This window comes from Trichomonas vaginalis, chromosome IV (assembly GCF_026262505.1).
Source record: "Trichomonas vaginalis G3 chromosome IV, whole genome shotgun sequence".
In the NCBI taxonomy this organism is placed as follows: Eukaryota; Parabasalia; order Trichomonadida; family Trichomonadidae; genus Trichomonas; species Trichomonas vaginalis.
This window is the reverse complement of record NC_067206.1, coordinates 5436477-5464354: the sequence shown is the minus strand read 5'-3', so window position 1 is coordinate 5464354 and position 27878 is coordinate 5436477. Positions and strand designations below refer to the sequence as shown.

At 29.4% G+C, this 27878-nt stretch overlaps 8 protein-coding genes and 4 pseudogenes across 12 annotated transcripts, besides 6 other annotated features; 6 read left to right on the top strand and 6 right to left on the bottom strand.

Annotated features, from left to right (window-relative positions):
• Positions 1–23: 23 nt before the first annotated feature.
• Positions 24–418: a mobile genetic element.
• Positions 419–1175: 757 nt separating this feature from the next.
• Positions 1176–3704: a mobile genetic element.
• Positions 1455–2654, top strand: TVAGG3_0035280 (DNA/RNA polymerase superfamily; the record flags this gene model as incomplete). Its single annotated transcript, XM_051220568.1, has 1 exon — positions 1455–2654. A coding segment is annotated over one exon (1200 nt), but the record flags the coding sequence as incomplete, so codon positions are not given.
• A 215-nt stretch (positions 3705–3919) lies between the features above and the next one.
• Positions 3920–4676, top strand: TVAGG3_0035260 (annotated as a pseudogene). Its single transcript has one exon. A coding segment is annotated over exon 1 (757 nt).
• Positions 4677–5743: 1067 nt separating this feature from the next.
• Positions 5744–16560: a mobile genetic element.
• On the top strand, positions 6501–6764 carry TVAGG3_0035250 (uncharacterized protein; the record flags this gene model as incomplete). The annotated part of the gene is made up of 1 exon (XM_051220567.1): positions 6501–6764. One exon carries the CDS (start codon positions 6501–6503, stop codon positions 6762–6764), a length of 264 nt encoding a protein of 87 aa, XP_051105553.1.
• TVAGG3_0035240 lies at positions 7165–9494 on the top strand (annotated as a pseudogene). Its single transcript has one exon. A coding segment is annotated over exon 1 (2330 nt).
• On the bottom strand, positions 11181–12040 carry TVAGG3_0035230 (annotated as a pseudogene). Its single transcript has one exon. A coding segment is annotated over exon 1 (860 nt).
• TVAGG3_0035220 lies at positions 14471–14894 on the bottom strand (annotated as a pseudogene). Its single transcript has one exon. A coding segment is annotated over exon 1 (424 nt).
• Positions 15479–15818, bottom strand: TVAGG3_0035210 (uncharacterized protein; the record flags this gene model as incomplete). Its single annotated transcript, XM_051220566.1, has 1 exon — positions 15479–15818. A coding segment is annotated over one exon (340 nt), but the record flags the coding sequence as incomplete, so codon positions are not given.
• A 1219-nt stretch (positions 16561–17779) lies between the features above and the next one.
• On the bottom strand, positions 17780–18337 carry TVAGG3_0035190 (uncharacterized protein; the record flags this gene model as incomplete). Its single annotated transcript, XM_051220565.1, has 1 exon — positions 17780–18337. A coding segment is annotated over one exon (558 nt), but the record flags the coding sequence as incomplete, so codon positions are not given.
• Positions 18338–18640: 303 nt separating this feature from the next.
• TVAGG3_0035180 (N-acetylmuramoyl-l-alanine amidase family) lies at positions 18641–18877 on the bottom strand (the record flags this gene model as incomplete). The annotated part of the gene is made up of 1 exon (XM_001289503.1): positions 18641–18877. One exon carries the CDS (start codon positions 18875–18877, stop codon positions 18641–18643), a length of 237 nt encoding a protein of 78 aa, XP_001289504.1.
• Positions 18878–21204: 2327 nt separating this feature from the next.
• Positions 21205–21696, top strand: TVAGG3_0035170 (uncharacterized protein; the record flags this gene model as incomplete). Its single annotated transcript, XM_001296856.1, has 1 exon — positions 21205–21696. The coding sequence occupies one exon, from the start codon at positions 21205–21207 to the stop codon at positions 21694–21696; it is 492 nt and encodes a 163-aa protein (XP_001296857.1).
• A 108-nt stretch (positions 21697–21804) lies between these two features.
• On the top strand, positions 21805–22725 carry TVAGG3_0035160 (uncharacterized protein; the record flags this gene model as incomplete). Its single annotated transcript, XM_001296857.1, has 1 exon — positions 21805–22725. One exon carries the CDS (start codon positions 21805–21807, stop codon positions 22723–22725), a length of 921 nt encoding a protein of 306 aa, XP_001296858.1.
• Positions 22726–23137: 412 nt separating this feature from the next.
• On the bottom strand, positions 23138–23317 carry TVAGG3_0035150 (glutaredoxin domain-containing protein; the record flags this gene model as incomplete). Its single annotated transcript, XM_001296858.1, has 1 exon — positions 23138–23317. One exon carries the CDS (start codon positions 23315–23317, stop codon positions 23138–23140), a length of 180 nt encoding a protein of 59 aa, XP_001296859.1.
• Positions 23318–25082: 1765 nt separating this feature from the next.
• Positions 25083–25112: a mobile genetic element.
• Positions 25113–26410: 1298 nt separating this feature from the next.
• Positions 26411–26440: a terminal%2Cinverted (terminal inverted repeat of MuDR-3_TvMULE3 transposon ID:TVAGG3_0035130).
• Positions 26411–27878: part of a mobile genetic element that runs on past the window's edge.

Sequence of the window (27878 nt, the reverse complement as noted above, 5' to 3'; positions counted from 1 at the left end):
AAGACTAACGACGTTAAAAAATTGGGATTCACAAACGAGGAAATAAAGGATATATTAGAGGAGGCGAGTTATGAAGTTAATAAATATTATTTAAGAAATTGTCAAAAATTCGCGGAGTTTTTAAATGAGTTTGATTATGATGGAAAAATGAATAAAGATGATGTTATAAATTTCTTATATCCCACATCTGAAGAAGAAAAACCTAAAGAACCTGATGTTTTCCCTGAATATTATGAAGAACGGATTAAAGATGATGAATATGATGAAATTGAAAGACTGGAAAAAATAAGAGATGAAATAGATGAAAAAATTAAGGAATTAAGAGAAGTTGAAAAATATAATGAAAATGAAGTAGAGGGTTTAATGAATATCCCAGCTTCAGAATCAGCAGTTCAGAAATCTCATGAAGAAAGATATAAAAATTATGTCTCAGAATCAACACAAAATTTATTAGATGGTGAAATAGACGAAACACTTTCAGAAGAAGGTACTAAATTTATTCGTAAACATAAGTTACAATTTATTGATAATGAAGAATACCCCTGTATCCTACTTTCACCTCCTCTTGATTCTGAAAAATTCAAAAAAGCACTGAAAAATGTAACATATGCAACAAATACAATTAAGAAAGAAGACCATGATATTTACACAAATTATTATTTAAATAAATGTACAGGTGTTGATAAAGTTTTTGATTTGTTAGATAAAATATCAAAAGAAACAATTGGTACATATAAAATTTTATGCGATTGTGGTTTCATTATTGAAGATACCAATAATGTTTCATATGAAAGAACAGCACCGAAGGAAGACGAAGTGGAAAGGTCTATACCATTCGTTATTAAGAACATAAAAGATATGAAAACTTATAAACATTATATTTATTCATTTATTTCAGAAAAAATGGAAGCAACCCATAAAACATCATCTCATCATTTTATAGCTATTCATACATTCCTTTTCAAAGTTGTGAAATTAAATAAGACAGGAATTAGATTTAATGTATCAGGGTATGCATTCTTGAGTAAATTAAAATGTATTCGTCACGTCGCAGATGATAAAAATTTATGTGTTCTTAATTCATTTTATGGACTTTAGCCCTGGACTCTCTGAGTCTCGGACTTTAAAAATAAACTTTATTTTTATTTATTTTTTTAATTTTTGTTCTTACATAAATGAACAAAAACGGAACAGCTAAAATGAATGATAATCAAATTAGAGCAGAAGGTAGAAGGTTATTTAAACGTTTCTATAACATTCCTGATGGTGTTAATCCTAAAACTCGTAGAAGCTATTTAAATGAAGCAATAGATGCATATGAAGGGTTTGACATTACATCAGAAAGTGAGAGATTGGCGAGAATGTTAAACGTTAATATTGATTTCTATTATTGTGATCCTCAACCAGAAGACGTGGACATAAATAAGGTAGACTTTCCATTAGTGGAATCAATAATGATAGATCCAGAATTTGAAACAGTAAATATTTTATTAACACAGAGTCCATGTGGAAAACTTCACGCTGACAGAATTACAGACGTTGAAGCACTCACAGGATATAAAGTTTGCCCCTTTTGCAAAGAAGAAGTATATTCTATCCGTGATGACCCAGAAAGGAAAAACCAAAGAAGATTTTTAAAACATTGTGAGAAATGTAAAGAAAATAATGGAAGATTAATTCAAGACGTTCAATTGCAAAACACACAACAACCATATGCACCACATATTACGAAACAGAAGATATATCAGTGGTTATTAGCTCATAATTTGCAGGAATATTATAAACCAACAAGATATTATATTACTTTTGACTTCGAAACATTAGAGACTAAAGAAGAACTTCAACTTTCTGAATGTGCAACTTTGAACGCTTACTTAAAACCATTCATGGTATCATCAACAGTTAAATTAAAGCCGCTTTGCGGCGAGGTCGTAGACCGCGATAAAACGTATACGAGGAATTTTTGCTTAACTTCAAGTGATTCTTTTATTTCTGACTGGATTGAATTTTTATTTTCAACCTGTTCATTAGTTGCTAAATCAAATATTGAACAATACGATGAATTATTGAAACCGCAAACGGGCCAAACGGCGGGGACTTTGTCCCATACATTAAATGAAAAACAGAAGGAAGCATTTAAAGAACTTCTAGATGAGGAATTCAATAAAGTGAATATCATAGGTTTTAATTCGGGAAAGTTTGATTTAAATTTAATTCTTCGTGATTTTAACACTGCAAAATGGAAAATAAAATCAATGCTGGGTTCTTCTTCACAATTTAAGCAAATCATTGTAAAGAAAACAAACTGTCCATATGAATTGAGATTTATTGACATCAGAAATTATATAGCGGGTGGAACATTGGACCAATTCACTCAAGATTTCGGAAACAATAAAACACGTGTTAAATCCTTTTTCCCTTATCAATTTATCACATGGGAGAATTACGAAGAAGAATTATATAAAGAGGAACCATTCACTCAAGATTCATTTTATTCAGCATTAACTCAAGAAACTATATCAGATAGTGATTATCAAATATATCTCAATGATGCTAAAAATTTTAAGAATAGATTAGAATATTTTATTCATTATTGCAATAAAGATGTTGAAATTATGATTGACCCAATTGATAAAATTATCGAAGAAACATTTGTTTATAAAATTGATATGCTTCATAATCTTTCTTTATCATCGAATGCTTCAATGATTCGTTACGCTTTAGCATATAAAGACTTTAATCCTAATGAAAAATATCCTGAGGAAGAGATAGAATCAAGTTTTGAATTAACGAAAAAGTATTGGAAATATAAAATTGAATCATATAAGAAACAAGATGAAAAAGCAGAAAGGAATACTAAAAATAATGTTTCAATGGATGATTTTCAATACTATCACGATTTAATCCTTTCATCTAAATGCAAAATGTGTGGTAAAGCGTTTACATATGCTAATAAACCAACATTAGATAGAATAGATAATGAAAAACCACATACTAAAGAAAATTGTCAGTTAATGTGTTGTTATTGCAATGTCGTAAAATCAAACAAAGATGAAGATGTTCAACGTTTAAGAATCAATTTAAGAAATTACACATTAAAAAATAATTTACCAATGACTTTAGATTCAGTTGAAGCTTATCACATCCTCCGTAATGGAATTACTGGTGGTCTATCAAATGTTCAACATCGTGTTAATCTTAAAGGTATCACACACATTAATAAACTTTCATATAATCCAGAAACTAAAACTGTATCAAATGAGGACACCACCAACATTATGACTCATTTTGTTGGTGTTGACTTTAATTCATTATATCCTTCATCATTTTCATCTAATCCCCATGATTTTATTCAATATACTGACCATAAAATGTATATGCCGGGAAGATTGAATGGAGTTATCATTTGTGATACAGCAACAAAGAAAGCAAAAGCACTGGGAATAATTAAGAAGAAAAATACTTTATTCGTGGCTGAAGTAAAGGGTCACATTGATGAAAAATACATTAATGATTACATAAACTTTTTACCGATAATAAGAAACTTAGATATTATCACAGATGAAAAAACAATTGGTTGTTTTATGTATAATTACATGAAATCAAACAATCTACCAGTTGACCAGAAACAGAGAAAATTAACTCAGTTAGCATCAACACACAACCAATATCAACCATTTCTTCTTATTATCTATGGTATCTAATAGATAGATTTAATTTTATCATCGATGACATTCAATCAATTTTAACATTTACTAAAAACACTTGTTTTAATGAATTTGCGAACGAATTTATGAACGAAAGACAAAAGGCTGAATTAGAAGGAAATAAAGGAAAAAGTTTATTTTGCAAAATTTCACTTAATGGATCATATGGTTACGATGCAATGAATACACAAAATTATGCAAAGACTAAAATAATGAATGCACAGAAGGCACGCGTTGCATGTATGTCAAATAAGTTTAAAAACATAAGAGAAATAGGAGAGGATACATATCAAGTGATGCTCAAAGATAGATTTATAGATGTGATACATGTTTACAAGAGGCATTTTTTACTTTAGATAACGCAAAATACTGGTATTTAGTTTTCATTTATGATTTTATGTATAAATGCTTGGATGTTAATCGTTTTCATTTCATTGAAGGTGATACTGATTCATCTTATTGGGCAATCGCTGGCGATCCAAATCTTCCTAACACTCAAGCATTTCAAGCAATTGTTACCGATAAAAAATTTTATGATAAAAACATTTTCAAATTCGCACCTTTTGATTTCTTCTGTTTTGATGAGAAATTTAAACCTAAATTAAAGAATAAAGTTGAAGAAAAAGCACATGAGAAAAAATTATTGGGTTTAGCAATTGAGAAACAAGGTGATAACATGGTTGCTTTATGTCCTAAATGTTATACTTCATTCAACGGTTCAATTGATGGGAGTGATTTTAAAAGATTGCACAAAAAATGAAAGGTGTTAGTTTACGACAAAATAAACAATTAACACCTAAAAATTATTTGGATATAATAAATGATAAAGTTATTTTCGATGGTCAGAATATTAATTTACAACTTAAAAACGGGTCAATGACTCGCTTAACAATCGGTAAGACTGCATTAACAGGAGCACACACTAAGGCTGTATGTTGTGAAAATGGATGTTGTATGCCATTTATTTAATACATTTATTTTATTTTTAATAAAATGCCACAGAAGAGACAAAAGGAACCGTTAATGATGTGATTCAATATGTAAATGATGGTTTTGATACTATGATTCAAAGAGGTGGGCACCCCTAAAACATTTATTTTATTTTTATATATGGATAATGCAGATTTAGAAAATTTAATTGATGATTTAGTACTTAATCAATATTTTCCTAATTATTATGAATTAAAATCATATCTCCAAAAATATAATAAAAATATAACGGGTGATGATATGGATTATTATTATCCATATTATAAAAATGAAATTTTGAAATATCATGATAAAATAATTTCTAAAATTAAAGACAAAATTAAAAATAATGAATATACAAAGGAAAAAACTAAATCACAACTTAAACAGTTGAAAGATTTCAAAAATAAAGTATTAACAGAAGAAGATATTGATGAATTATATAATTTATATAATCCTGAGCCGCAAAAGCCAAAAGAGAAAAAGCCGAAAACAACACCAAAAGAGAAAAAGCCGAAAACAACACCAAAAGAGAAAGTAGCAAATGTTCAACAGCTAAAGGTGCAAAACGCCCAGGTCCTTCAGACCATAAATGAAGCACAAGCTTTAATTTATGATTCATTAGTTAAACCATATTCAGCCCAACTTTTAAATGAAGCACAAGCTTTAATTTATGATTCATTAGTTAAACCATATTCAGCCCAACTTTTAAATGAAGATCAACTTTTGGAATTCATCCTTCAACATAAACTCGAAGCGGGAAAGTATATCAAACCTTTATATACAGCATATTTAAAACAAATGAACAGAATACATCCAGAATTAATGAAAGTGGGTGTCAAATCCAAAACTTCATCATCCAAAATCAAAGCAGATAAAATTAAACCACTTGCAACACCAAAACCTCCAACGACAGTACCTCCTCATCCTTCAGTTAATCCTTCATCATTCACTTTATTATATCCATTTCAAACATTAAAGAAGCAAAAGATTTTAAAAAGGATTTCAAGATATTAAATAAACCAATTGACCCAAAAATTCAACCGTTAAAGGAAAAATTCAGTCGCCCTTCATTTGCACCATATCCATATTCATACGAAATCGATCATCTGGAATATTCAAAAGGAAAAGTTACTTATTTATTTGCCATTAACATTAACACTAGATATTTATATTGCATTCCAGTGAAAGGGAAAACAGAACAGGAAACAAGAAGAGCTATTCAATACTTACTAGATCATGAAAGAGTAGATAATATAAGGTGTGATGGTGATAAAGGATTTCAGGCAGCTATGGCTCATTATTTTCCACAAATTAATTTTTACTTCTCATCTTCTCCATATACGTTTCATAATAAAATAGTTGATGCGGTAATGAGAACTCTTAGAGATGCGTTAGGGGTTAACGGTCAGATATACTGGGATGGAAATCATGACTCCATCATACAACAGTTAGTATATTATTACAATAATACATGGCATAGAACAATAAACATGAAACCGGTGGAAATGAAAAATGATATTTCAAAAGAATGGGAATATATTAGAAAGCAAATGGAAAGGTTGAATGATGTTAAACGTGAACAAATTAATTCAGGGCTCATGAATTTTAAACAAGGGGATAAAGTTTTGATTCATCTCGATTATGGAAAAACTGATAAATCAATGACAAAAAGAAGACGAAGATTTGACACAATAGCTGAATTTGTTAGATATATTAACGGTAATGCATTAGTTGAAGTTGGCAATAAATTAATAGAAATTCCGATTTATTTTATTACTCCATTATATTTAAATAATATTTAATTTTTTTATTTCGTAAGAAATGAGTGACAACAAAGCAGTCAAGAGTCCAGACGATGAATATAAAAAGAAACTAAACAGAATTAAATCAAAAATATGCTATTACAAAAAGAAGTCACAATGTGGTGGGGTTGAAAACGATAAAGAAATAATCGAAAAATTAGAAACTTACCGTTCAATCCTTAAACTGAGTGAAGCAAAAATAAAAGAATTTAATAGAATAAATAAATTGATTGGAAGAGATGAATTTAATAAAGATGAATTTTTAAACTCAATCCAAATTTAATTTTTATTCCTCTTCGACAACATCTCTCTTTCCATCATTACTGCATAACCACATTTTCTCAATTTTAGTGGTTTGTTATTTTTAACATGTTCTTGCATCATTTTTATCATTTCCTCCCTTGTTATGATTCGTGGTAAATTTTGAGCTTGTGGGGTATTCATTTATGATAAAAATAAAAATTTGTTATCACTTATTTTATCGTTAATGTTTTTAGGTTATTCAATAATTAATTATTTTTTGAATAACCGAAGGTGCTACCATGTTACCATGTGCTACCAGGTCATTTAACTTCTCTGAAAAAATGTGACAACATGACATTTTGACAACAACATAGGAAATATGATGCAGTCCAAAAATAAAGTTAGTTATGAATTATTTTTATTTTTTTATTCCTATATAAATGACAGCAACAAACAACAGCAACAACTATATCGTTTCTGATGAAAATATCATTGATTCATTAGCTGAGGAATTAGTTGTGGCAGAAACTAAAACCCTCAACGAAAGAATTGGTGAAAACAAGATTGATTTACATAACTACCTCAAACATGATGGAGGAAGAGGAAGGAAGGAAAACTGGTATGGCTTTATTAGTAAATAAAATTTCAAATTTAACGATTATAGATGTTGATATCAATAAATCATACAATGATGAACTTAAAGAAACAGTTAGAAAAGACATTTTATCAAAACTTTCGGATAAAGATGTTATCGTTAAAACCGCTTCAGGAGGTCTTCACATTTATTGCAACACTAATTTCTTCTATTCAACCTCGAACAGAATGATTAAATGTTATTCCTGCAATGATTATGATATTGATATCATGACTTCTATGGATGATTCAAAGCGTTCTTTAGTGGTTATGGCTGATTCAAGAGTTCGCAAGAATGCAACAGAACCAATCAAAACATACTCATTCATTCGTGGAAGTTATGATTCAACATTAACTAGAACAGTGAATGATATATTAAATGATTTGAATATTAAGGTAAGAGTTGAACAGAAGAATGAAGAAATAAAGACTATCATGAATGAAAACAAAGATGTAAACATTGACGATAAACTAGCTCAGAGCATAGTTGATGGCATCTGTGATTTTGAAGTACATAATGACGGTGGAAACATGAATTTAGAAAAAGAAATAACATTATTCACACTGTTTCAAGCTATTAATTCGTTACCGGATCATTTAATTAATGAAGCATACGATAACGTTTATAACTTCTGCAGTTTAACAGAAAATGCAAAAAGTAATTTTGAAATAACACACGTAAGCTATATGCACATTAATGAATTCTCCATTTGTTTTAGTGAAGATTCTAAAAACTATATCAAAAGGAATATTATGATGAATATGTTTTACCTTTATTACGTAAGCCAAAAATAACATTTGATATCAAACTTGATGACTCGTTTTTGATAACAGATATTAGACGCAAGGCTGAAAATCATCAGTATAAAAACAGTTCTGAAGTAATTGAGGATTTATCACGTGTAATCCGTTTTGTAGATTGTGGAAATAAATATTTCATTCAAAAGGACTATAATATCCACGACAAAATGAATCAAATATCATTTGTTCTTCAGTCAAACATGAAAGAGTCACTCAAAATGATTAAATTATTTAAAGAAGAAGGTAAAACCATAACAGCATGGGATGTACTACTAAATCAATTGTCTTCATTAACCGTTAAGGGTGTTTGCTTTAAATCTGATTCCCCAGATGTTTTCTCAACGTTTCAAGGTTATAAATACAACGTTCTCGAAAAACCAGATTACTCAAAAATTGAGATGTTTATGAATTTCATTAAAGAAGCCATATGTGTAATAACGATGAAGTGTATAAATACCTTCTCGGCTGGATTGCATCAATGATTCAACATCCGGAATCAAGAATGAAACAGCAATTATTTTGAAAGGACTTCAGGGAACAGGTAAAAACAGATTTACAGACATTATTTCTGAACTCCTCGCTGGTTATTCATGTAAAAACATTACCGAAATAAGTGAGCTAACGGGTAATTTCAATTCAGTTGTTGAAAATAAAATGTTTCTTGTACTTAATGAACTCAAGAATGTGGGTGAAGACAGACTCGCAAACTTCAACGCTTTGAAATCAATTATTACGGATAATGAGATAAGAATTAATGAAAAGAATCAACCCAGAAGAACAGCTCAGAACGTTGCAAACTTCATTTTCGTAACTAACAACGTCTACCCTGTCAAAAATTGAAGTTGGAGACAGAAGATACGTAGTTTTAAGAGTTAATGGTAAATTCAAGGGTCAATTTGATTACTTCAAGAATTTAATGGATTCATGCACAAAGGAATTTTATGATAATTTACTGACGTATTTTATCAATTACGACCTTTCATCATTTAATGTACGAATCATACCGATGACTGAAGCCAAACAAGATTTAATTGAATTATCATCAAATCCTTTAGATGTATGGATAAATACACATTATGATGAATTGTGTGCAGGTATGACGTGTGAAAATGCTCTATTCTGCAAACCATCAGACATGAAAGACAAGAATTTCCAAATGAGTATTAAGGATAAATGTGATAGGAAACATAGAAGAATAGACGGTAAACAAACATGGTGTTATGTTTTGAAAGAAGAAATGAAAGGATTATATAAACAGGTTGAACCAAACGATAATGAGGATTCATTTACTGATGATGAAATACCTGTAAATGAGCCGCTAAGCGGCGAGACCTGAAGGTCTAGCTTTATAAAGTATGATTTGAATTTATTTTTGCATTAATCCTTTCATGACTGTTGTCAAAATGTCATGTTGTCACATTTTTTCAGAGAAGTTAAATGACCTGGTAGCACATGGTAACATGGTAGCACCTTCAGTTATTCAAAAAATAATTCATAACTACCTTCCTCCTGAACTGTTGTCAAAATGTCATGTTGTCACATTTTTTCAGAGAAGTTAAATGACCTGGTAGCACATGGTAACATGGTAGCACCTTCAGTTATTCAAAAAATAATTCATAACTACCTTCCTCCTGAACTGTTGTCAAAATGTCATGTTGTCACATTTTTTCAGAGAAGTTAAATGACCTGGTAGCACATGGTAACATGGTAGCACCTTCAGTTATTCAAAAAATAATTCATAACTACCTTCCTCCTGAACTGTTGTCAAAATGTCATGTTGTCACATTTTTTCAGAGAAGTTAAATGACCTGGTAGCACATGGTAACATGGTAGCACCTTCAGTTATTCAAAAAATAATTCATAACTACCTTCCTCCTGAACTGTTGTCAAAATGTCATGTTGTCACATTTTTTCAGAGAAGTTAAATGACCTGGTAGCACATGGTAACATGGTAGCACCTTCAGTTATTCAAAAAATAATTCATAACTACCTTCCTCCTGAACTGTTGTCAAAATGTCATGTTGTCAACATGGTAACATGGTAGCACCTTCAGTTCTTCAATAATTAATTATTTTTTGAATAACTGGGAAATAAATTTACGTCAAATATGCAATTTATAAAATCTTATGTCGACAGGCTACGTAGCACAGTGGTCTAAGGTGGTGTTATGGAGGGGTCAAGGTCTGTGGTTCGAACCGCGACAGCGCCGTATTTTCTTATTTTCTTTGTTTGTCTTGTTTGTCGTGAATAAAAAGTATCATAAAAGTGCTCTATCTTCCACGGGAATAAATAAAAAATTTACTTTATTTCTTCTTTATTTCTTCTTTATTTCTTCTTTATTTCTTTGTTCCCGTGGAAGAAGGGTTTTGCTGTTTTTTCTCAGCCGAAATCAATGATTTTTTCATTTTTGGAATCCTTAGCGAATGAGGAATCTTTTCTCTCGTGGAAGCTTTGACCTAAAATAAGCCGCTAGCGGCAAGGGCGAAGCCCATAATTTAGGTGAAGAGGTGAGATGTCACCTGTTTTTTCACCTGTTTTTATGGTAGTAGTGAAATAAAATTTTGTTATCAGTTATTTTATCATCATTTTATTAAGTTCATCTTTAGTTAATAATTTGAATGGATTCGCTAATGTTCCACCTTGAGTCACAACACTTGCCCCGGCTAATTGTGAAGAACCTGGGATAAGTACTCCATGAAATGATTTCATTGGTATCATTAATTTAGAAATAGTTGGCTTAATTAATTTGGTCATTTATGATAAAAATAAAATTGCATAATTTAAATTTTTTTTCTTTCTCATTTTCTCATTTTCTCATTTTTCATTCTGTTTTGGTTTCAGCAACTTTTCAAGTTGTTGTCTTGTCAGTAACTTTAATTTTTAGGATCAAATATTGGGTTTCCATCTTTATCTCTTCCAATAACACCATATGGTAGAATCTTCATTTATACTAAAATAAAATTTAAATTATGTCGTTTGCTCTTTTGGAGCTCCTAAAGTTTGTTTCACAAACATTGAGCGTTCATTGAACTCTATACCATGCGAATACAGTCATGTAAGGTGGCATGTATTCTTTACTTTGTCCCGTTGTTTGCGTATATCCTGAAACGAAATGTGTATGGTTTCCTCCTCCCTCAGTGTTACTCCAGTAACAATCTATAGCAAACTTAACGTTGTCTTTAACATCATATCCTTTACCTTTTGTCATTCCTGACCAATCCCAATATCTATGCTTATGCCAACCCGCTTGAGATGTGCTTAAATCTATGTAGTGACTGTGTGCAGGTAAATTTTCACCTGTAATCGTTTTACTTCCCCTGTTTCCTTTGAAGAGTTTGCACAATACAAAAACCTGTCAACTATTTGTTCCCATGCACCAACACCAAACATTACTTGAGGACCTCTTGCATCCATAGATGTATAAATAGAACCTACTGGGTTCATTAAATCAAACATATGAGATATTATAGGATTGTCTCTTTTGAACTTAAAATATAGTGTAACTATTTCAGGTTTCTTCTGGTTTGTGTCAGAATATTTTTTATAATATAATCTTATGTTTTCAGGGTAGGTAAAATCTTGACTATAATATTTATTTCTGTCATCTTCATAATAGTATACCATTCTCGTTTTTTCTATTGCATTATATCTTTTATATCTATAATATTCTAAATATAATGTTTGCTTTTTTGGGTCTACACGTGCGTCAACACCATAGTCATAATAATATGGTGCTGGAGCTGGGTCAGCCAACGTCATATCCGTCATTTCATAAACTCTTAAATATTTCTTTTGTTCGTCTCCATATAAGTTTAAGTAGCAGTTGTTGTCTAATGGAACTTTAACTTGTGTACCATCGTTCTTTTTATAACTTACATACATTTCATTGTTATTTTTCGGAATGAGTTTATACCGTATACCATTTCTTAAGGACTGTACCAATTGCCATCTAAAATATTTATTTTCTTCATTGACAGAAAAGTCACCAACAATAGTTTCAATATTTTTTGTTCCTATCAAACTTTGGTATATTTCGTTAACATATGTTTTATCTGCCTTTTTCATTAACTCATCGTTAACATATGTTTTATCTGCCTTTTTCATTAACTCATCGTTAACATATTCCTTATCTGCTTTCTTATTTAACTCATCGTTAACATATGTTTTATCCGCCTTCTTATTTAACTCATCGTTAACATATTCCTTATCCGCCTTCTTATTTAACTCATCGTTAACATATGTTTTATCTGCTTTAAGGTCTAAACATCCTGAAACCCATCCTGTATCGGCTTTTGTTTTTAAAATCTTTGATGTCCATTCATGATACCATTCAACCATTTCTTTAATTTCATTATCTTTTTCATCAACATAAACCAAATTTGCTTTCTTCGTTAATTCACTATCAATCCTTTCTTTAATTTCATTATCTTTTTCATCAACATAAACCAAATTTGCTTTCTTCATTATGTCATTTAGGAAACCTTCTATGAATTCCTCATTTAAATTAAATCTTCCAATCTTCAAAACTTTAGGAAATGCATTTAATGCGTAATATCTCTGTTCTTCTGGTGGAATTGATGTTATATCATCCGTTATACCTTTAATTTTGAATTCATAAATAAAATTTCTTTTATATTTGATATCACTGCACCACCTTTGCAAACGAATTCGAAATGGTCATTTTTCAATACTATCTCCAAATCTCCATATTTCAACCTTTGCGTTTGTTCTGCCGTCTTTGAATTATATGCATATATGGCGTATGTAATGGTCTGCGCCTTAAGTTGTTGTAGTTGCTGTTGTTTAATCATTTATTACGATTTAAAAATAAATATTTAATCCGTTATCTCATCAGCTATTTTTTCTATTTGAAATTGCCATAATATTTCATTCATGAATTCTAAATCACAATCAAATAGGTCAGTTATTCTAAATTTAATATTTGATAAATCTTTTGAATGAAGAATAAATGAATTCCCGGATAATTGAAATGGATATGATAAAGAAAATGTGTTTAAGTTGATGGATAAAATGTTTTGTATTGATGGGTAAGAGTTAGGGTCTAATGTTTGATGTGAAAATCTCATTGGGGTATTAACTTTATCACATTTGATTAAAATGAAATTGGAACCAGTGTCAGAATACAAAACATCCCCAACATCTTTTTCAAAATTTAATATCCCCAACAATGAACGAAGATGAGGAGTACAAAATTTAATTTTCAGCGGAAATTTAATAAGGTTATTTATTTCATCAAGTTCAAAAAGTTTATCAGGTTTTGATTTAAAATTTTCTTCATACCATACGATAAATGATTCATTTAAATAACTTAAAATCATGTTAATATCCCATTTCGTTATCACATTTTTTATATACATATCATACGTTTTTAGGTCTACGACCCCGCCGCTATGCGGCTCATGGTCATCTTTAATAAATGATATATAATCTGAAGGGTCTAAAAGAATGGGATTAAATTTACCACTCACAGAAACGAGAGTAACATTATAAATTCCGCTAACTGTTAAATTTAATTCACAGTTATTATTCGAAATAATATTGATAATTGACATTTTTTATTACGATTAAAAATATGGTAAAGCGTTATTTTCCAGTGATAAATAAAACTAGAATAAGATTACCTCAAGAATTCATAAATTCAACGAATAAGAAATTCATTCATGTTATAAATTTTAGTGTTTTCAGAAAATACGAGTCAATGTCATATTCATCATCAGGTTATATTTCACTTCATTCAAATTTAGTTCAATCAAACCCATATAATGACCATTTCATAAGATTTTCAGATGGTATTAAAAATGTAATTGATAGATTAAAATATGAACAGATTGACAATATCGAATTTTTGGAATTTTGGTTTAAATATCCCGATGGAAAAAGATGAAGTTAAAGATAAAGTAGATACTATAACAAAAACAATTACAATGACCGATCCAGATAGTGGGGAACAAAAAGAAATAAAACAAACGATAGAAACTGGTGAAAGGTCAATTATTATCGATTATGATTCAAAGGATTATTATTCGATAATGTTAATGCTTGAATATTAAATAGCCTTAACAAAGAATTTTTCAAGTGATATTTTATATTCATCAACTATTTTATTATAAATATCATTATATGTTAAATGAAGTTCAGTTGTTGTTCCGTTCTTTGATATCTTAATTGTGCTAATATCCTTTATAGGATTTATTTTTGCAACTGTTCCGCAGCATGAAACCTCATCATCTATGAAAAATTGAATCTTAACGTCTGAATCTTGAACATCACAAAGAATGGCAATAATGTGAATTAATGATTCATAAGGTAAAATAATTAAACCGGATTGGTCAATTAAATTTATTATTGAATCATAATTATTAATTATTATATCACGGTAAATTTTCATTAATTCAGAATTAATGTCTATTTTATATGGGTTCTCGATGTTTGATGAAAGAGGTGGGGGTATGTTGGATAAGTGGGAATTTCAACAGGTTCTTTACCGGGTTCAGATAAAATGATTGGGTCTCCATTCTCATGGTTTTCTTCATTCTCCTTTCTTCGGTAAGTCACGAGTTAATAAATTTGGTTGAGTTGCTGACCTTGTTAATTCAGGGCTAACATTAACTTTAACATTTTGAATAATTCGTGATTTATCATCATTTACGTTATAACCAACCGTAATCTCTGCTTTTGCGTTAGTGTTCTTTTGATTAGTGAAACGTCTTCTCATTTATATCGAATAAAAAAATATATTTAAACTTTTATTTTGCGGAACTTTTGAATCTATTATTCCTGTATTTGTTTTGAAGTTGATTTTTAGCTTCATTATCGTAATTAAAGACCAATATATTCATTAATTGCATTCTTATAATCATCTGATTTCTCAAATTTTCTTTTATCTGATTCCTTAACTAAATCATAAGTTAAACCTCGTTGCTGATAAATGGTTTCTTAATTAAATCTTTGAATGCTTGAGATAAAGCACCTGATGCAATTCTTGCTACTATAATTGGTTGGAATTGCTGTTTAAGTTCATCTTTAACATTTGCGAAAACTGGATCGAATAAAGAAACTTTAAAGAATTTCTTAGCTGAATTTCAGGTCTAATATTTGCATATTGACCATCAAACTGGTTAGAATATCGTGGTAATCCATCCGGTCCCTCTTCAATAGCATTTAATTCTTCATTGAAATAAGAATATGGATTATGACGGTATAAATTAATTGGACCATGTTCACCTTCTCCAATGTATTGTTTAACAGCTTTTCCATTTTCATCAAATTGCATAGGATAACGTTCATTATATGCTTTACGTTTAGGATAATCAGACATAGTTAATTTATAACCATTTATGACTTTAATATTTCCTTGACCATCAGTAACGAAAACTTCATTTATACCATCAGGTTTTCCATTTGGACCCGTAATGTCTGCTTCGTGTGCTTCCCAATTTGGACCATGACGTTTGGCATATGCTTGAGCTTCTGGTAATGTTAAAACGTTTCTCATTTGTTTAACATCTTTTTGAAGACCAGCAACAATATGAACTAGTTCTTTCATTCCATCAGGAACTTTCATGGTTCTATTATATGCACCCTTTTTGTTTGTTCCTTGTTTTAATGGAACCTGTAGAAGATTTGCTATTTCTGTCATGTTTAATTATAAATAAAAAATAAAAATTAATTATAAAAAGTTAATCAAATTTAACACCTCCTTTATTTAAATCAACTATTATTTTTCCATGTTCACCTAATTGCTGATATTGTGTGTAAAGTTCATTAATGCTCATTGGTAAATTCACTTGATAAAGCATAACGTTCAACTGTTGACGACTAAACCCACTGAAAATGAAAAGTGTTGATAGATTTGATTTAATGTTTGTGCTTAATGCTTTGAAGTATTGAACAGCCATGAAGAATGAACACTGAATGTGTCGACATTGAGTTAATAATTGATTAAAATATGATTTCTCATTTGTTATTAGTTTTGATTTCACCGCATCATCTAGAAAAATGAGTGAATGCAAAAATTCTCTATCAAAATTTGAAATAGAAAGTGTTTCAAATAATTCATCCCGTTGTTTATCAATAATTTTATCCTCTAATCCTTGCTTCTTGATTGTATTATATAATTCTTTATACATTAAAAAGTTTTTTAAATAATCTTCTGCTTCTTCTTGTGATAAATAAATAATTGGAATTTTGATTAAATGCTTTAAAGATTCAAATGTATCATCTGAAGGTGAACCTGAATGGTTGATATAAATTAACACATGTGAATGGGGTGAAGTGTTAGCAATAATGATAATTTGTTTTAATATCGTTAATGTTTTACCTTTATTTTGTTTACCAATTGCTGCAGTGATTGAATTTAAGTAACATTCAGAATATGGAATTTTCATTAATTTTTCCTTAGATAGAGCATTTCTATTATCACTCAATGCTTCATTAATCATATCATCTACGTATGTATTATATACTCCCGCTAATTCTTCAGAATTTAAATCCATTTAATCAAAAATAAATTTATAATTTTAAACATTTCTATTCATCAATATTTCATCATATGAACTTCTATACTGTGGTGGTGTACCTGTTGGATGATATTTCAAACCTTCATCCGGTGTCCATGTCCAATATGTAGTCCTAGTAAACCAAACCTGAGGAGGATTTGTCACCTTTGAACAGTAAGTGTCATTTACACCCTGAATGATTGGATAAGCTTTCACTTGTACTGTAACTTGTGAGTTGAAAGTTTCTAATCCATCAAAGAATATACCCGCTCCATCACGTTGAACTGGAATAGTGCATAAGAATGAAGTTTGGTCTTTCCATGTTCTAGCTAATGGTGTGCCATCATCATCATTCAGTGGTCTAGTTAATGAGTCCTCGTATTCTTCTGTGCATTCATTCACTCCATCTAAATCAGAAGCTTGAAGCATACGTGTAAAGAATATGTCACCCACTGTTGTCATCGCTTGATCGGGGAAGTTTCTGGAATCTATAGTGACTTGAAGACCTCGAAGCATTGGATTTTCTAAAACTGTTCTTTGCATTGCATTCTTCGGAAATGCTAACAACATCTGTAACATTATGAAGAGCGTATGAGAAATCAGAACTGATACCTTCAGGAGTGATGCAACCTCCATTTAGTGAACGAACGTCAATATGTTGAGCTGGAATCATGAATGGATCTTCCTTACTGAATAAACGTGGTATTGCTTTAACTGATTCTTCAATTAAACCGTATCCTGGTGTAATGCATTTATCCTCTAAAACTTCCATCTTTGTGCATGAAATAATAACGTCATCAACTGTTGCGTCAGCAGATGTAGCGGCTAAGCTTGTAATTAATTTGGCAGGAAGTCCGATTTGTTGGAATTTGCGATCATATTTATAAACATGATTCATAATCTTTTCATAATTTTCATCAGTTATCTTTTCATAAACGTAATTTTGTAAATCAGCAACTCTTAATGGGTCAACCTGACAAAATACTAAAGTATCCCTGAAAACATAATATTTAAGAATGATATCACCAAATGATTTAGGATAATCATCGAACGCCTGAAATGCTAACAAATCATTTATCGGAATAATCATATCAAAAGTGACATCAACTTCTTCATTTGCTTTCTTGAAAACTTCTGAAGGGTCAACATATTTACCACATACTGAGTTATCATATTTTTGAACATTATTATATAGCGAATGAACAAACTTTTTAACTTTCCTTTCTGATTTTGGTTTATATGTTGCAAATGCGAAAGATTCACGGGCGCAATCCATCTGAAGATAACCGACATCACCTCTTTCACTTTCTGCTTCTAATTGTTTAAAGCTTTGATTTGATGATTTGTAACCAACGAATAAACGCATGCATTTAAAAGCGGCATCACATGTGAAAGCTTTATTTGAAACAAGAGTTACTTTAACTTTGCGTTTAATATATGTGTCACCTAATTGGTTCACATCATGAGCCGGATTTGTAATTCTTAAATGAGTTTGTTTATCATCAAAATATGGAGCATCAGAGTCATAGCATGAACTTTCAAGTTCTCTATAATATCTTCTTCCGTCATTCTTTGCGAATATTTCATTTATCTTTTCGAATGAATGAAATACATTTCCATTAATCGGTTTAGTGTTTGGCACCAAATAGTTAGTCGTCATTTATGATGAAATAAAAAAATCAAAATTAAAAGATGAAAATGAATTTTTAATTTTAATGAAATAATCAACTATGGCTGCAGGATTCTTTAAAAAGTTATGGGATAAAGTAAAAAGAGGAGCACATAAAGTTTGGGAAACAATGAAGAAGGGAGCAAATTGGATATTTAAGAATAAAGAAGCAATTAGTGACGTTGCAGAACAAATAGCACCTAATGTTCCGGTAAGGGAAGTATTAAATAAAGGAGATAAAGTTTATCGTCGACTACAACCGATATTGAGATAAAAATAATATTTATTTTTCCACTACTTTCCTCCTATTTTATTAAGTATTCCTTCAGCAATTCCACCAACTGCGTTACCTGCTTGTGCTCCCATCGCTGGATTACCTGCTTTAGCACCTAATACTCCACCTATGATAGTTCCTGCCGTTTTCGCTACTGGTGCCAAAAAGTTTGCAATGGGTTTTATTACTTTCTGATGAACCCATCTTGCTGCTTTCTTAATTCCTTCCCATAATTTTTTAAAGAATCCTGCCGCCATTTCTGATTTAATATTAATTAAAAAATATATTTCATCACTTATATTCTAATTTTTATTTAATAATAAATGAAACCGATTTTAAAAATAAATGAAACAGAGGAGGAAGAAATAAATGAAAGTGAAAATGTTCAACAAAAAATAAACGTTGTTAAACCAATTACTGAAATAAAAATTTTTTCATCTGTTGAAGAATTTAATGACTATTATGCTAATAATAAAAAATTATTTGAAGAATTGACAACATGTAAATTGAATAAAATGTTTAAAGTTGAGGACAGAGTCCAAGACCCGGAGGGTCATGGATTCAAAATTTCAAAAATAAAAGGAGTGGTTAGTTTGAAATCTATTCCCCAATCAAGAATCACCTCATTAATGAAAATAGATGATTTAACAAAAAGAATAGAAATTATTGAAGAGCGAATAAATCAAATTATTGATTTCATAAATTCAAATAATCATTAGTTTCAATTTATTTTTAAAGTTTATTTTTCATTCATGAATGATAATTATATCTGATTTCTTTTATTCTCTCGTACATACTAGATTTGAAGAATTCGGAACTTTTACCATAATCTCCTAAATGTTTTCTTATCCCTAACGTGTGCCAGTTATTATATGAAACTGTATAAACTTTATCTTTATCTTTACACCTTTCATCACTTCCAATATATTTATATCTCAGTTTTGATTTAGCATTTTCATATTCATTAGCGTTTAATAATTCACAGTCTTCCTTTTTAAATTGATGTTTAAGATATTCAGGATTTAATACTCTACGTTTATATGCTCCTAACTTAGTTCTAAAGGTTTTTCTACAAAATTTAGGAATTCCATCCTCTTTAATGTCATCAATGATTTCCATTTCATTATTTTCAATTTTTCTTCTCGTTTATGAGGTCTTTGATTATGACTCCATTGATTCCATGAAATTAAATATTCTTTATCATTATATTTATACCTCATTAGCTTATTTTGGCTTTCATATTCATTTAATAATTCACAATCTTCATTTTTAAATTGAAGTTTAACCCATTCAGGATTTAAACAATGTTTAATTAATCGCGGAATATCTGACATCATCTATATATAGTTTCTTTTATAAAAGATAAAAAATAAATTATTTTAAAATTAATGTTAATTTTTTAATGATTTATAAATAAATATATTTTAATGCATCGTCTATATATAGATGCAACAAAAAAAGTCACTAAACCCGCACTCATATACTACTATTGGAAGGTTAAGTTTAATTACAAATATTTCAATTGAAAACTTAAGCCTTCAATTGAAAATATTTTCGAGGCAAATAAAATTAATCATAATCAATCAAATTGAAGAATGGAGATAAAATTGGTTGGCAGATTCAAAAGAAATAGAAATTGCCATTAAAGTGTTTTTGTATTCCTTAGCACTAGATAGCCTTCCTTGAATAAAGGTTTAAAATTTTATTGACTTGGTGGAATTTTTACGGGTTTTTAATGATCCTTATAGTACAATTCAATACAATATGAATACATATATCGAAATTTAATTTTAAATGAGACCTTCAAAAATCAATTGAATATTTTAAAAAATTTCAATACAACTGAAATTATTGGCTCAAAAATATTTCGGATGTAAATATTGATTATTTGATTTTTGGAGCTAAGTCTATATAAGGTTCTTAATTTGTTGAATTATTTTTGTATTTCTGGATCAGAGATTTTAACTTTGAATAAGAAAGATATAATTCTCTAATCTCATGTTGAATTAGATATGGTTTCCACAATCTGGTTAAAGAATTTGAATATCAGTTGGATATTGCTTTTATTTTATCCACGGTCTTGCCAAATTGTGGATTTATCATTGTATTCACATGTGAATTTGAATTATTTTATTAATATTATTTAATTTTCATGTGAGTGATGATTTTAATTAAATATTTGTATATGGTAAATATTGCAATGAATTTTACTATCTCATCTAATCTGAATCTAAAATAATTGCTTTATTGTCTTTACAACTTATGGTGTAAATTGGAATGACAACAATACAACAATTATTAAGGGTAAATGCCAAAATTGAATTGTCTTATGTAAATAATAAAAATTCTATGCATAAATTATAGGTCAATCAAGCCGATTTGATCAAATTTTTGAAATTTTTGTTTATTAATTTTTCCTTTACAGTTCAGAATCTTGTTTAATTTTGAAAGGAAAACGTATTAAATACTAAATCTTTCGAAGAACGATTTGGAATGAAGAATTATATATATGTTAAGCTGTGCGGTTATCATTTTTATTGACAAATGACTTTTCTTCACAAAAACTGAAATTATCAAAATCAAAATGAAAGAACCTATTCTATGTCATATTACTTGTATTACAATCCCACGTGTATTACCTTCAGACATATACGTTTCATACATTTTTAATGGAGAATCCGGATCTTTGCCCAGTTATTCAGCAGATGAACCTGTTCTAACGACCGAAGATCAGATTGCTCTTGAGTGGGATACCAAAGAACCTCTTAATATGTTCTTATCGCTAAACGCATTTAACAAAAACGGCTACAGATATCAAATCGGAAACGGAGAAATACAAATTCCAATAGAAGTTATTCGTGCAGAGAAGAAACCAACATTATTAATCGAAATAGATTCTAAAATCGGTAAATTTACAATCACAATTCAATTCGAAAAAGGAATTTACGATGATGAAGTAAATGCAGCAGATTCTCCTGCAGTTAAAGGCACTTTAGCACCATTAGAGCAATATTCAGAGATCATTTCACAGCTCAAAACGCAAGCAGACAAAATACATCCTGCAAGCGACGTTTGAGGATCAAATGGATTGTTTGCTTTACTAGATGTACTATCAAAATCGGACGGAACACTCGAAGATATAAGTCTACTTGAAGTTTTACAGACTAGAATTGAAAATAAAGAGATGAATATCAATAATGCGACAAAATTACTTTTAATTACCTCAAAATTGATAACAAGTAAGGATATATTATACGTAACTCCGGATGATCAGATCGGAACAATGTCACAACTACATGGAAGGCAAATAATTCCTATTTTATCAGTAGTTATTTGTAATTTCTTTAAAAACAACAAAAATATTACTGAAGACTTCCTTGAAAGTATTATTTTGATTGTATGTAACCTTGCTTGTACAAAAGAAACCAATGATGACCTCAATTTTTACTTATTAACTTCAAGTTATAATATTATTCGTTTTATTCATTCAGAATTCCCTGGAAAATATCCTAGTCTACTTGCCATGTTGTATTCTGCAGCTCAAACTACATTATCTAAGTTCCTTTCCTACTTTAATAACTCGATACAAAGAGTTGCCCATGATTGTAAGCTTTTGATAACCCAAATAGAAGTTTTCCAAGAGCAGTTGATAATGAGTGGCTACGGACAGAATTTCTTTCAGTCAATTATGCAGATAATGTTGCAAATTGTTGATTTCAGAGTAGTAAGTAAATGGATCTTCGATTTGGACACAAATAACATAAATATGGGACCTCTCATCAACGAATTCAAGGAATATAACTTTCCTTTGTTGCATTCTTTACTTTATATCTTTGCTTTCGGAGAAAACATCGTAAACAAGAGGAAATTCTATGAATACGTCGTTCCTGAGATGCAAGGTGAGTGGTTTATGTACGCAATGTTCAGATTGATCAATTGTCAAAAAATTTTAGTTGAACCTGATAGAGTTTTAGCAGTTTTGCAGAGTAAAATTGTTCCTAGTTTCCCTGATATCGAAGGTTGGGCCTTTGATAACAAGGAAATGCGTTTAGACGAAGTTAAAGCGATAATTCTTCCTGAATTACCTGCTGATTATAATATTTAGATTATTTTATATTATTTTGTATTTAAAATGTTTGTATTTCGCATTTATTTCTTATTTTTCAATGATTTCCATCAAATGGAAATTAAATTTTATAAAATTTTTGGGTATTAGTTCTTATTCTATCCATTCTAAGCTCGTATTACAAAAATAAGATAGTGAGTTAGAATATAATGATCCTTTATTAAAGCAATTACAATCAATGATAAAAATTTGTTTCCTTTTATAGAGTTGGATTTCTTTTGGGAATTATGCTTGTATAAAGCTATTACCCATTGTTGTTAATGGATCTACAATCATTACACTTAGTTTTGGTGACATTCATTATAAAAGAAAAGAATAGATTCAAAAAGTATAAAAAAAATGTTTTGGAGATAATATTCTATTGTTTATATTAAGGAACATTAAGAGGTTTTCATTCTGTGATTGTTTGGAGTAATTCTTTAACTTTAATGGAATCGTGGCCTATGTATGTCTTAATTTCGTGTAATTCTGTAGCTGTTCTGCGGAACACTTTAACCTGAGGAACAACTTCAATATTGAAATGATTTCCGATCTCTTCACACTCTTCAACATCACTCTTGATGAATGTCATCTTGGGAAAAGAATTGGAAACTTCTTTAAGATCATGTGCTAATGTTTGGCAAGGGAGTGACCAATCTGCAGTGAAGTTTATAACAACAAGATCACGAGCATTCTTTATGAGGTTCTTAAACTCTTGGTAATTGCCTTGGAATGCCTTAAGGGCATGGCGTTGGAATACAGAGTTTGCGGATAAAATTTTCCTAAAATGAAATCATTTTCCAATCAATCAGAATTCAATTTTGATCACTCACTTTTCAAAGGAAATAAAATAATTATTTCAAATTTTCTGAGGCATAATTTGAATGAAAAATTTTCGGTTAAGTCATTATGGATAAGGGTTTCGTTTTGCTAAAATTGTCACTTTTATAGCATATTTGTTTTTGGATGTTTTGCGAAACCAAAAAAAAAACTATGATATACAATGTGTGTGTAAAGAAAATACTTTATTTACTAGTTAAAAATCATTTGGTATTGATCAAGTTATTTTTTCTGGATAAGATATTATATGGATAATTGGATAGAAAATACAATTATATAATCTTGTACCTGGTTTAATTAAGCTAATTGTCATCAGAAACTTGTAATTTTTATGAATTTCAGATTTTCTTTTCATTACTGCTTTTCTTAATAGGTCAAGTTCTTATTTACGTTATAAAGTATGATATTTACAAATATCAAGTTATCATGTTTTTTGAGAAATTATGAGAAACAAACAAAAATGAAAAAGATAGGAATAGCAATGAATAGTGATGTGGGTATAGAAAATGTAAGAGATATGAATGCAAAGCAATCAGTATTTAGGACATTGACCATAGATTTCGAAAAAAAAATGCTGCATATTGAGCGAAAACTATGATTATATTATAAGGCTGTCATTTAAAGCATAATGAAACTATTCCCTTTTCATTTTAATCGAATAAGATAGTAAAGATTTTTGAATTAGCTAGAAACTGATGAGATGTTTTCACAAATCAGATTTTTAATCTCTATAATGCATAATTCACTCAATATCTCAATTTTGATATTGCGAGATATTTTTGCTATCGGTTTCGCAATTTTGACACAATAGCAAGAGGGTTCTATAAGCATTATTATCAACGTAGAATCTGAATATCATATCAGAAAATGTCGCAAATCTGATATTTACCCGACCAAATAGCAAAAATAATTGAATACTTTTCGCAAAAACTTTAAAAATCGATAAAAATATGAAATATAGATATTAAAGAGACTTTTTATATAATATTCATAAAGATTTTCCAAAAATATGATACCGCAAAATTAAAAAAGTGACGTCTTGAGTGGAGTCAAAGGTCGAAATTGCTAGCTAAATGTTTTTTAGCGAAATTGCGTATTGTACGTTTTTTTTTTCGCAAAACGAAACCCTTATATAGAACCCTCTTGCTATTGTGTCAAAATTGCGAAACCGATAGGAGAGAGGGTCAAAGTTGCTATTTGTCACTTTTCCACAAGAATATAATGGGGAAAAAGTTATCATATAGTTGATCTCATTGACTAAGATGAGAGATGCATGTAGTGTAATATGTAATGTGATAAACAGTGGGATTGCTGCTCTAAGTCCTAGGTTCGAGACACATTGGCTTCATTTTTCTCTTTTTTATTGACGTAAACTATTCAATTTTTGTGTTCTCCATTCAAATTTCAGAATTTTTTTGCAGATTTCACGCTACATTCGAAGTTACCTTTTGTAACAACCACCACTGCCTACGAAAGACGAAAGTGTGTCACGATTTCACCCGGAAATCCGACGGTTGTTTAAGAGTATGCACTTTTGTCACCTACTCAACCGATAGCAAAAATATCTCGCAATATCAAAATTGAGATATTGAGTGAATTATGCATTATAGAGATTAAAAATCTGATTTGTGAAAACATCTCATCAGTTTCTAGCTAATTCAAAAATCTTTACTATCTTATTCGATTAAAATGAAAAGGGAATAGTTTCATTATGCTTTAAATGACAGCCTTATAATATAATCATAGTTTTCGCTCAATATGCAGCATTTTTTTTTTCGAAATCTATGGTCAATGTCCTAAATACTGATTGCTTTGCATTCATATCTTACATTTTCTAACCCACATCACTATTCATTGCTATTCCTATCTTTTTCATTTTTGTTTGTTTCTCATAATTTCTCAAAAAACATGATAACTTGATATTTGTAAATATCATACTTTATAACGTAAATAAGAACTTGACCTATTAAGAAAAGCAGTAATGAAAAGAAAATCTGAAATTCATAAAAATTACAAGTTTCTGATGACAATTAGCTTAATTAAACCAGGTACAAGATTATATAATTGTATTTTCTATCCAATTATCCATATAATATCTTATCCAGAAAAATAACTTGATCAATACCAAATGATTTTTTAACTAGTAAATAAAGTATTTTCTTTACACACACATTGTATATCATAGTTTTTTTTTTGGTTTCGCAAAACATCCAAAAACAAATATGCTATAAAAGTGACAATTTTAGCAAAACGAAACCCTTATTCTATAAGCATTATTATCAACGTAGAATCTGAATATCATATCAGAAAATGTCGCAAATCTGATATTTACCCGACCAAATAGCAAAAATAATTGAATACTTTTCGCAAAAACTTTAAAAATCGATAAAAATATGAAATATAGATATTAAAGAGACTTTTTATATAATATTCATAAAGATTTTCCAAAAATATGATACCGCAAAATTAAAAAAGTGACGTCTTGAGTGGAGTCAAAGGTCGAAATTGCTAGCTAAATGTTTTTTAGCGAAATTGCGTATTGTACGTTTTTTTTTCGCAAAACGAAACCCTTATTATGGATTTGAAATATTAATGTAAATTTAACGAAAGTTTAAACTTTATTGCGGATTGGATTTCATTTTGAATACTCTTTTGAAATTCTTTCAAAATAATGACCTAATATCCCCTCAAAATAACAAATCGCAAATCATATGTCTGTATAATTGATCCATTACCCTTTTCAATATAAAAATTTGCAGAAAAATCAAATTTAATCTTACTATAGTTTTTTCGAGCATCAATTATCAGCTGCTTTTGGGATTGAGTTTAGAATTTCTAAAATATGGGCAAACCCAAATTTTAGCTAAAAGTGACAGGGGAAAAAACGTTTAGTATTTAAAAAAAAGACCGATGAGAGCTTCGTTCGAAATATAGAGGGAACTGAGATGCGCAACCATTCTCAGGGAATATTGGATGCTATTTCCGTTCCTCTGTATGGAAATTGGGGTTTTTCAAAGGGAGTTAAAATAATATCAATTTATACTAATTTTACTTTCAAAATACAAAAGTATTTTGACAGCTAAAATTAGTTACTTTAGCAAGCCTATCAATACCCTTTTACGATTATTGCTACTTTTTCGAAATAAAAGTAAACAAATTTATACTAATTTACTTCAAAATACAAAAGTATTTGACAGCTAAAATTAGTTACTTTAGCAAGCCTATCAATACCCTTTTACGATTATTGCTACTTTTTCGAAATAAAGTAAAAACAAATTTATACTAATTTACTTCAAAATACAAAAGTATTTGACAGCTAAAATTAGTTACTTTAGCAAGCCTATCAATACCTTTTACGATTATTGCTACTTTTTCGAAATAAAAGTAAAAACAAATTTATACTAATTTACTTCAAAATACAAAAGTATTTGACAGCTAAAATTAGTTACTTTAGCAAGCCTATCAATACCCTTTTACGATTATTGTTACTTTTTCGAAATAAAAGTAAAAACAAATTTATACTAATTTACTTCAAATACAAAAGTATTTGACAGCTAAATTAGTTACTTTAGCAAGCCTATCAATACCCTTTTACGATTATTGCTACTTTTTTCGAAATAAAAGTAAAAAAAATTTATACTAATTTACTTCAAAATACAAAAGTATTTGACAGCTAAAATTAGTTACTTTAGCAAGCCTATCAATACCCTTTTACGATTATTGCTACTTTTCGAAATAAAAGTAAAAACAAATTTATACTAATTTACTTCAAAATACAAAAGTATTTGACAGCTAAAATTAGTTACTTTAGCAAGCTATCAATACCCTTTTACGATTATTGCTACTTTTTCGAAATAAAAGTAAAAACAAATTTATACTAATTTACTTCAAAATACAAAAGTATTTGACAGCTAAAATTAGTTACTTTAGCAAGCCTATCAATACCCTTTTACGATTATTGCTACTTTTTCGAATAAAAGTTAAAAACAAATTTATACTAATTTACTTCAAATACAAAAGTATTTGACAGCTAAAATTAGTTACTTTAGCAAGCCTATCAATACCCTTTTACGATTATTGCTACTTTTTCGAAATAAAAGTAAAAACAAATTTATACTAATTTTACTTCAAAATACAAAAGTATTTGACAGCTAAAATTAGTTACTTTAGCAAGCCTATCAATACCCTTTTACGATTATTGTTTACTTTTTCGAAATAAAAGTAAAAAACAAATTTATACTAATTTACTTCAAAATACAAAAGTATTTGACAGCTAAATTAGTTACTTTAGCAAGCTATCAATACCCTTTTAC